Source organism: Copadichromis virginalis, linkage group LG15, assembly GCF_057382275.1.
Source record: "Copadichromis virginalis isolate Kocher_CV1m ecotype Utaka linkage group LG15, C_Virginalis_male_GT1.1, whole genome shotgun sequence".
NCBI lineage: Eukaryota > Metazoa > Chordata > Actinopteri > Cichliformes > Cichlidae > Copadichromis > Copadichromis virginalis.
Window position 1 is genome coordinate 18,718,729 of NC_140632.1, and position 11,108 is coordinate 18,729,836.

The 11,108-nt window shown below is 39.4% G+C and overlaps 1 protein-coding gene and 1 non-coding gene across 2 annotated transcripts in view; one reads left to right on the forward strand and one right to left on the reverse strand.

Annotated features, from left to right (window-relative positions):
• Positions 1 to 4,639, forward strand: part of LOC146692263 (up-regulator of cell proliferation-like) — an 8,939-nt gene extending 4,300 nt beyond the window's left edge. The window contains exon 2 of the mRNA XM_085432324.1: positions 1 to 4,639. This exon is cut by the window's left edge and continues 992 nt beyond it. Within this exon, the coding sequence (XP_085288450.1) occupies positions 1 to 3,660 (3,660 nt within the window). The 3' untranslated portion in view covers positions 3,661 to 4,639.
• A 2,214-nt stretch (positions 4,640 to 6,853) lies between these two features.
• On the reverse strand, positions 6,854 to 6,926 carry trnaa-agc (transfer RNA alanine (anticodon AGC)). Its single transcript has one exon. It is a non-coding gene; the product is annotated as a tRNA-Ala (tRNA).
• Between the last annotated feature and the right edge of the window lie 4,182 nt (positions 6,927 to 11,108).

Genomic DNA, 11,108 nt, shown 5'->3' on the forward strand with positions numbered 1-11,108 from the left:
AACATGAACGTTGTTGAGTTTTCAAAAAATATTTGTGCAGCTATTAAGACCTCAAATGTAACCACAATGAAAATTATCAACATGTTTGACACAGCTGTTGAACTTGGTTTGTCTGTGGATGAATGCAGGAGTGAAAACCAAGAAAAGGCAGCTGAAGAGATTATGAGGGGCATTGGAGTCCGCAATATATCCGACTACAAGAAGCAACAACTTCCTCTGCAGGGAGATAACTGGAAGAGGTTGTCACAGTTGGAAAAGGAACAGTGTAGATTAAAAGATTTTGGTGACTCAGGACTGGAAGAGTACAAATGTCAGCTCCAGCAAGAAGTGAAGCAAATTAAGAAGGAGCAAAGTACCTACAAATTGTCCAAAGCAATGAGAACTTTTATTGCTAACCTATCTACGAACAACAAGGAAGAACAAAACTATTTCCTAAAATGGATGAAACTGAAGCTTGATACAAAATCACGGGAAAAACTCTCCGCATTGAGAAAGAAATTTAAAGAAGAGTGTAAGAAGAACGAGTCCAAACTCATTGCAGAGCTGGATCAAGCTTTGCTGGAGAGCTCTTTAGGAATAGAGCATTACATGAGAGAGATGGGGCTGATCTATGAGTTTTCTTTGCACTCACAAAATACTGTTGATGAAATAGTTGCTCTGCCAAGTGTTGTAGCTAAAATGCTGCTTGATGGATATCCTTTAGAACTCTTGGATGGAGATGCTTCCAATATTCCAGAGAGATGGGTGACAGATGTGCTGATGGAGCTTCATAAGAAAGTTGGAGAGAAGAGCAGACTGTTGGTAGTGTCTGTGTTGGGTGTTCAAAGTACAGGGAAATCAACACTCCTCAACACCATGTTTGGTGTGCAGTTTCCTGTCAGCAGTGGCCGATGCACAAGAGGGGCTTATATGGTCTTCCTCAAAGTTGGTGAAGATTTAAAAACTTATTTGAAATATGACTTCATAGTTCTCATTGATACAGAAGGTCTAAAATCTCCTGACATGGCACAGCTAGAAGACAGTTATGAGCACGACAACCAGCTGGCAACCTTTGTCATTGGTCTAAGTGATGTAACCATTATCAACATTGCAATGGAGAATGCAACTGAAATGAAAGATATCCTACAAATCACAGTGCATGCATTTTTGAGGATGAGGCAAATTGGTAAAAAGCCAGTTTGTCATTTTGTACACCAAAATGTTGCTGGTGTTTCAGCTCATTCCAAGTGCATGTCAGAGAGGAAACATGTTTTGGACCAGCTAAATGAAATGACCAAAATTGCAGCTGAAATGGAAAAGCAACCTTCTATTAATGCATTCACTGATGTGCTGGACTACAAAATTGACAAAAACCACTGGAACATCCCTGGACTCTGGCTTGGAACCCCACCAATGGCACCAGTGAACACAGGTTACAGTGAAGCTGCAGCAGATTTCAAGAAAACTCTTTTGGAAATAATGAAAGATGACAGAGATAGAAAAGCCACACAGATCCCAGATTTTCTCGAATGGATGAAAAGTCTGTGGAGAGCAGTCAAATATGAAAACTTTATCTTTAGTTTCAGAAACACTCTTGTGGCTCATGCTTATGACAACCTTTGCAAAGAGTTTAGTCAATGGGAGTGGGAGTTAAGAAAACACATTTTCTGCTGGCAGACAGAAGCAGAGTTAGAAATCTTAAATACTGACAATGAATCAGAAGTTAACACTTGGGAAAAAGTGGTTCATTCCAAAAAATCTCAACTGTCTGACAAAATAACACACCAACAAAAGCTAATGATGGAGAAACTAATTCACTATTATAAAAGGAAAGACAGAGATGTAAATTTGATAGAGAAATACAAGAACGATTTCTCTAAAAGTATTATTGGCCTTGCCAAAGAAATTCAACAGTCTGTCTCCATTAAACTTGATTGTGCCCTTCAGCTAAAGATCAGCAAAAAGAAGGCTCAAGATATACAGAGAAAATACAGAGATTTGATTGAAGAGCAGGTCATGCAGCTCTTGGGTAACTGCAAAAATGCATCTCTGTCAGATAAACAGCTGAAAGATGTGTTTGAAAAGATTTGGACAGACGCAACAATAAATGTGTGTGGTCTGGAACACCGAGATATCGCAGGATCAGTCCTGATGCAACTGAAAAAAAATTTCTTAAACCGGAAAGTCAACAAGGATTTACAGGTTGACTTAAAAGAATATGGAAAACAGCCATTTAAAGTTAAAAATGTCCATTTAGATTCCTGGTTCAAAATGGTAAAAAGCTGGTTCATACGTGATTGTCAGATTTCTGCAGACAGTGCAATTGAATCTTGGACACAGTTTTTACTTGATACAGTAAAGACAAATGGAGATTACCATGAGTCTTTCACGAGGGATCTTTTGGAGAAAATCGATAGTTTCCTTGAACACAGTTGCAAATACCACAAAACAAATATACAGTTTGAGATTGACCTGAAACTTCACATTTGTAGCTTTGCCACAAGGCTGTTCCTGGAAATGCACAAAAAGTTCTTGTACAAAAACAATCCTCAAAATCAGCTGGAGAAGCTCAAGAATCAGTACTTGTCAGACTTTCTCGATTTGTACAAAGACAGAGATCACTGCCAACGAAAAGCAAAAGATTTTGCCAGAGTTTGCATCAAACCTGCAGTGGAAGACTATGTCAACAGATCACTGGGAGTAGATATTGTAGATGAGATTGTGACCAGCTGTCATTCAACAGAGTACAGTTCCCGCTCTTATTTCCAGTACAACATTCAGAGAGAATTACTTCAAAAAGAAGACTTTAATAGTTTTGTGAGGTACATCAGTAACTATGAAATGTATGTTAAGAACTGGATTTATGAGAACGTCAAGCAAAAAATGTCAGAGGATGAAACTTTATGCAAACTGAAAAACAAGATCCTGCAGGTCATATTTACAAAAATCACAGAAGCGTTAAATAAGGCATCAAAAGCAAAGGATGGCACTCACCTTGACGATAACAAGGAAAGCATCACAGAGTTCATCAACAGCATGCACAAATATCTAATTAAGGACATCTTATTATCAGAGGAGGATGAAAAAGCCATCCTGTTTCAAATCCAAAACACATGTAATCCATTTATCAAAAGTCTCAAGACCTCAATAGAAGACTTAAAAGCAGAACTTCAGCAGGAATTCTCAAAATCCAAAGATATTGCTGCAGACTTGGAAAAGCTTCCAATCAGACCACATGACGAGCTTTTCAAGCGGGTGTTTGGTTGTGGACAACAGTGTCCATTTTGTAAAGTGCCCTGTGAGGCTGGAGGGAAAGAACACACTGAGCATCATGCAGCTGTGCATCGACCACAAGGTCTTGGCAGATCATACACTGACACAGAGAAGCTGGCTGAAACATTATGTACAACTGATGTGTACAGTAGACGTAAATTTCGTAACACACTAACTAAGCAGGAATGGCATCCTTACAAAGACTACAAAGCGTATTATCCAGAGTGGCACATTCCAGCAGATCCTTCTGTAGAAGCATCGAACTATTGGAAGTATGTTTTAGTGAAATACAATGAACAGTTTGCTGAAAAATATTATGCCAAGCCAGCTGATGTTCCACAGGCCTGGAGAAGCATCACAAAGGAACAAGCACTGAAAGGCTTAACAGAAGCATTCAACATGAAGTGAATCAAGTACAATCCTAACAAATATCATTGAAGAAAACAATGTTAAAATAAACACTGAGGCGCACTTAGGATACAGGACACAATCATTACGAAGATCAGTCCAAATAAAAATGAATCAATACAAATAGTAAATGATTTACTTGGCTGAAAGATGTCAAGCTTTAATATTTTATTTTGTATTGTGTCCTTGATATAAGCTACAAATAGTTAGTTTTACCTCTTTTTAGAGAACATTGTTAGCTTTTTCTTTTTATCTTATTTTATTTGCTTTTCAGACTTTTCGATTTTCTGAAGTTTTCCTGTTTTTTATTCATTATTGTAGATGTTTTATATTCACTACAAAGAATATGTAATAACATTATTTTGCAACATGATCATTTATATTTTTCTTTTCCTCTGTTTTCCCAAAATGAAATATTTTAATATGAAAAAGTAATTTAACTTTAAAATACTTGCTTCAAAATTATATCATGAACTTCTGTTTTTTTTGGTGGGGGGACAGCTGATCATGTAATTTCAGACTTTTTCTAAATATTTTACTTTTTAAAGAATTTATTTCATCAGTGATTCATATTGCAACACAGCTATGCATGATAATAAAGACAACAATGCTAATGCTACTTATGACTTAAATATCTTTACATTTTTATTTTTCATATACACATTTTAGTACTTACACCTATAGGTATAGGTACTTTCATGTTATATGCATTTATAAATAATTTATGTGTCAATGAAACTGACCTTTTACTAATTTTTCTTTTTCTATAAACAAACCAAGAGGAGAAAAAAACCTAGCATCTGAGGGTAACCATTTTATTCTGTTAGACTTGTAATGATTTCAAATAGGCTTTTTTGTTAAACATTTTAAAGTTCACAGATCTATAGCACAACAATTTGCATGACAACTAGTAATCATGATATACTGTATGTACACAACATTTGAAAAAGTTTCAAAATAAATATGTCTTCATAATGAATTTTTTTTTAAGTCAATATTCTTGCTTTAAATTCTCTTTTTTAAAAACATAGCCATAGCACATTCCACTTCCATTGATGTCAAGGAAAGCCCAGACCTTTCTGTTACTGGGCTTTCATTAGTCTGTCACGACACTCAGGAATATATCCTTCACAGAAAACATTCAGCCTCAGATGCCGACAAAACAGGATTACTCCTAAAAGTCTGCTAAAAGTTGCTTAATGAACGGGTGAGGCAAACAAATTTGACCCTCGACGTGTTTAAAATCTGAAGAGGAGTGGATCTGACAGACACTTTCAATGCTTCTAGATGAGAATACTCTTAAAAAGGTGTTTGAAATTACTGAGAAGGCTTGTCTACCACAGCACGGGAAGTCTAAAAACCGTCAACAAAGGAAGTTTGAATTACTTATTGTACGTCAGAAACCACAGCAAAATACAAAGAGTGTCCTCAGCGGCCAGAAGAGAGAAGGATGCCGAGTATGTGGACAAGTAGGTGAAGAATTTGTCTGACAGACAGCTCACCCAAACAGAGAAAAACATCCTTGCTAAAGGTTTGAATTTTGATGTGACGCCAAAACAAATCCCACTAGTGGAACTCATCACAGTCACAGAAACAGCAATTTGAAACAACAACATTGCAGATGTGAAAGCAGAGCAACTACGGGCGAAAGTTTCGGCGTGTCTCAGCAACGCAAACCCCCCAGCATCCAACATCAGCATGGAGGACAGGAAGGCACTCACATCACTTAGTAATGACAACAACATTATCATCATTCAGGCAGACAAAGGTAGGTGCATAGTTTCGCTAAACCAGCAAGACTATCATGAGAACATTTTGTCACTGCTCAGTGACGAAAATACTTATGAGCCCCTGAAACGAGACTCAGGAAGTGGCTACAGGAAGAGGGTGACAGACTGTCTGAAGTGGCAGGTTAGCCTTCTTAGATTGTGACATTTCCATCAGTAATGGGGGACATCTAAAAGCTGATGTGTACCGTAAATCTACGCATACGGATCAGTATTTAAGGTTTGACTCTCATCATCCAGTGGAGCATAAACTGGTTCTCATCAGGACGCTACAACTGAGAGCGAACACCATCCCCACAGACACAGCGCCCAGAGAAGCAGAAGAACATCACATGAAGAAGGCCCTGAGTAAATGTGTTTGTCTCAGCTGGACTTTTGTCAAAGCTGGGAAGGCACCTAAAGAAAGCTCCAGCCGATCCAGGAGAGAAGGACAGCTGCCTTCTCGAAAACCTGTAGGGATCCCGAATGCGTCAGGAGTATCAGAACAGTTGAGATGCATTTTTTCTAAAGGTCCACATGCAATGCCCCCATGTGTCTAGACTCAGCACTGTGCTTATACAGAGCTAAAGGATGGGCTCTCTATATTTTTTCATTTATCACCCTAAAACAATGGAGGAGTAAAATAGTCACTGTTAAAGAAAGATTTACCCTAAACTAGATTTACTGTCTGCCAACGTTTTTTCTTTTTAACTGCCTGTGCATGTGAAGCAAGTGCTCTAACATTAGAGTTTTATATCAACAGAAAATGTTTATCTTTAAAGTCTGTATAATAAATAAATAAACTTTATTTACTTTGAATAATATGAGGTTACTAGTGTTGGCCAAATTAAGTTTTCTGAAACACTGAAGCTTGTATAGAAAAGGGTTCATTACTCAAAGGTTCATTACTTTTTAACACCATTGTCTTTGGTGGCATCTGGTGGCCAATAATACCACCAGCCGATTGAATCAGTCAGTGAGTGACGTCACCAGACACCGATAAATAGTTTTAAAATGTGTGAGAAAGGTTGGACTGTGAAACTGAATCATCAGCAAATACAAATACGATTTTATGATTTTTTCCATTTATGAGTTCCTAGGATTATGTGATCTATCTGGTATTTAAGGGTTAAAGTTCTGAATTTGAATTAAAATCAAGTCAATGAAAGTGGATTTTTTTTTAAAGATATATTAATTTTATAGCATTTTGTAAACGTAAACAAGGGGTTTAAAAATAATAAAAATGTAAAAAATAATAAAAATTACAGACCTAATATGTTGGTGGACAATTTTGGCCACGAACAAGCTGAAAGGGTAGTGATTCTGAACAAACCCAGGGTTAAACTGAACTGTCCGAGTAAGTGATGAGAGGGATTTCACTGTGCAAACATATATGTTTTTGTGACGATGCCTAAAACAAAATTCTTTGGAGGATGCGGGCATCGATCCCGCTACCTCTCGCATGCTAAGCGAGCGCTCTACCATTTGAGCTAATCCCCCACACAAGACTACCCCGAGTGACGTCACCACACACTGATAAATAGTCTTAAAATGTGTAAGAAAGGTTGGACTTTGAAGCGAATCACCAGCAAATACATATAGCGTATTTCAGAGATGAAAGTAAAATTAATCTGGTCAATCGAACAGATATTTTCGGACTGTGTATTGACGCAGGACCAAAAATAAATCATATCCCACAGCATCAACCACAGCAAATGAGAAGAGGGAGGAGTGTAGTAACTTTTACCATTTACTGAAAAAAGGCATGGGTCATTATCAGCAGAGGTTTGGGATCAAACCAGTGTGAGACCTTGGGTCACCCTGTTTACATGTTTAACTTAATAACTAGAGGTGCAGTACTCTAAGACAAGTTTACTTTAGTGACCTTTACTGATCACACATGCTGTGGCATTGTAGAGCTGCAGATGCGCAGTGCAGAGAACGGACACATGTGAGCTTTGCTTCTGGAAATTATACTGGGATAGTTCCTCCTTCTAGCACTCCACGGTCACAGTCAGTTGTCAGCGTGAGTAGCATTCTAGTTCCCAGTTCTAGGTTCATAAGCAAAGCCCTGGTGTGTCTGTACTCTGGACTGCATATGTGCAGCTCTGAAACACCACAGATCATGGGACATGTGTCACTTGCAAGCAGAGGGGGATTAGCTCAAATGGTAGAGCACTCACTTCACATGCGACAGGTAGTGGGATCAATGCCCGCATCCTCCAAAGCTTGTTTGAAATGATGGGTTATGGAAAAAGCTGCCTTTAAGTACTAACACAAAAACCTTTCTCTTTGCACATTGAACAGCTCCCATTGTGACCAACTACCCCTACCAGAAAATAAATGTCATTAAAAAGCTTTTCATGAAGACAATTTTGTCAGTGCAGTGTTTAAAAGTAGCTGCAGTTCAGCAAGTGTTAGACCGTTTATGCTTGCTCCTCTGGCATGAAAAACAAGCACTTAATTAACTGCAGCTTGTTTAGGCTGCTGCCTCAATTAAATGTTTTACTTGAAGCAGGGGGACTTCATTATTTGTCAGACTACTCCTAGTCTCTCAACACTAAGGAGAGACAAGGAGTAGTCTGTCAAATAATAACTAGTGTGTCTCAATGCTGTTTCATTTGCAGACATTCATTGTATTGTGACATCACTATAGCCAAAAACAGAGGGGGATTAACTCAAATGGTACAGTGCTCCCTTATCATGCAAGAGGTAGCAGCACGGACACCTGCATCCTCCAAATGGGCGATTCTCTTGAAAGATGAATGGACAAAACTTGCTCACAGCTGACTAATGAACATTTGCATGCATGCTTAAGAACTGCATTGACCCCATTTATCTCGGAAAATGCTAGCTTCAAATGAGGAGTTTTTTTGGGTGAATTGTTTGCACCTTGATGTTGTCCTAAAAATTTGGTTCTGTTCATCTGGACATTGTTTCATCTTGTTGTCTCTATAAACTCCACAAGATGCTCGGTTGAACTTTCCCTCCTCCGAGGTAAACTTTTATTAAACTCTTAATAAACAGTCATGAGTCTCACTTCTCACCTTCCGGTGATACACTCTCAAGACTCCCGGCGGTACACATGGGTAAATGCAATTCCCATTGCTACATCCCTTTTCTTTTACAAAGACAATGAACTATTCATAAGTTGAGAACTCAGTTTGCAACTGGAACAAAACTTGGATATGACATTTCTTTGTTGGACACCATTTTCTTCAAAAATAAAAATTTCTTCCTTTCATCTACTTTTTTAGCTTTCTTTCCATTTTCCTTTATTATTACTTTTATTCTTCTTTTTTTTCATTTTTGTCTCTTTTCCTCTTTTTTTTTTCTTCCAAACAGATCACAAAGCCATAACTCAAAATATTATCACAGATGTTTTGTTCTGTTCTCTAACCAGTAAACAAATCACAACATATAACTCACAGATTACCCCTTAATTGCATACATAGTCCTGCAGATATCCAGGTCGTAGTACTACCCGTCCTGACCTGGTGGTGCTGTTTTGTGTGTTCTCTTTGTTCTGTGTCGGCACAGTAATGTTCTGTCCCTGAGGCTGGAGATGTACTGACATGTCTTTTTTGACCTCCCCAGCTCGCCTCAGATGGCGACGATTCCTTCTGAGGACTCTGCCGTTGTCCAACTCCACATCACAGGATCTGTTTTCCAGAGTGTTACACACTCTAGCCTTGGTCCATAAGATGTGTGGTTCAAAAGGTTGGACTCGCACCAAGTCCCCTGGGTTTAATGTGTCCATGTCCTTCACCGTCCTGTTATAGTACTTTGTTTGTCTCTCTCTGTTTTTCATCAGTGCAAACTTGTTATCAGTCACTTTGGGTTGCAACAATCTGTCTCCTATTGGGAGGAGTGTCCTCGTCCTCCTGCTTAACAGGCTGGTCAAACCTTGTGTTGGGGTGTTTCTGTGTTAAGAGATATACTCTAAAACACTTCTTCAGTAGAGACTCACAGAATTTCTTGCTAGCAAGGGCAGCCTCCAGAACTGAGACTCGCACTGAGGACTGCCCTGGTCTTTATTTATATGCTTCAGTGAGCGTTTGTTCCTTACATTGGAAAGTGGAGGTGTACGGGTGTGTGTGTGTGTGTGTGTGTGTGTGTGTGTGTGTGGGGTCAGAGTGTGACCCCATAAATGACTTCCCTACACCTGCTGGTCTCGAAGTCCAGCAGTTCATCAAACCAAAAGGCACTTAGACTAAGACAGATATAGCTACGTTAATCCTACCGTAAAACAATAAGACAAGAAACAACCTCTCCCATACTCCTAGGATGTGGGGGTGAACGCCAGAACACCCAGGAATGTTACAGACCTCCTAGGATGAGACATTCTTTCAATATGACACCAACTATATACTTCTAAACACAAATGATTACATGCAGTATTCTACCATATGCAAACTTATATCATTAAAAGATTATACTGACTACTAAGTACAATTTTCCTATTGACATTCTGTGGTCCAATAAGGCCAAATATAGATCCTGTCCAGCCAATTTCGCCTTTTTCATGAGTCGTTTGGCAGTTTTAACAGCAGACTCCGCTTTGCCGTTGCTCTGCGGATAGCCAGGCGATGAGGTATGGTGTTGAAATTCCCATTTCCGGCTGAAGTTGGCAAACTCTGTTGAGCTGTACTAGGTCCCGTTGTCAGAAAAAACAATCTTTGGTATTCCCTGACGTGCGAAATGAGCCTTTAGTTTCCTAATCACAGTACTCGACTTGGTATCAGGTAGATAATCTATCTCCCAAAAGTTGGAGTAATAATCAACAGTTATTAGGTAGTCCCTGCCATCAAAGTTGAATAAATCTGTCCCCACTTTGGTCCATGGTCTAGTGGTCGGCTCGTGTGGTTTTAGTGTCTCTTTCTGTTGTTTTGCATCCACAGACCGACATATGTCACATGTAGCGATGTACTTTTTGATGTGGTCGTTCATACCATGCCAGTAGACGCAGTCTCTAGCTCTCCTGAGGCACCCTTCTGTGCCGATGTGTGTTGAGTGAATTCGCTGTGTTATATCTGCCTGGAGTGCTTCTGGAATCACCACTCTCTCTCCCTTGAAGACCAATCCATCCTGTGTCTTTGCAGTTCATCCTGCAAAGATTGGAACTGGGTTATTTCAACAGGTACATCTTTCTTACAGGCCGGCCACCCCTTTTGTATTGTTTTTATCAGCGTTTGTAGTGTGTGGTCGGTTCTTGTCCCTGCTCATATTCTGTCCATGCTTTCTGCTGAAACAGGTACATAATCCACCATGTTGACACATTCTGTCTCCAACTCCGTCTGGCTTTTGATGCTGTCCTGCAGGTAGGCCCTACTCAGCGTATCAGCGAGTAGCATGTCGCGGCCTGGAACATATGTTATGGTTGAATCATATTTTTGCAGCCTTAATAACATCCTTTGTAGTCTTTTAGGTGCATGTAACAGAGGCTTTTTCATAATGGTCTCGAGTGGCTTGTGGTCTGATTGCACTCTCACAAGACGACCATATGTGTATTGGTGGAATTTCTCCATCCCAAACACAATAGCTAAACATTCCTTTTCAATTTGTGCATAACCTCGTTCAGTGAGCGTTAGTGCATGACTTGCAAATGCCACTGGTTTGGAGTCAGAGCTGCTCCCAGTCCTGTCTCGCTGGCATCACACTGCAGTGTCAGCTCTTCTTCAT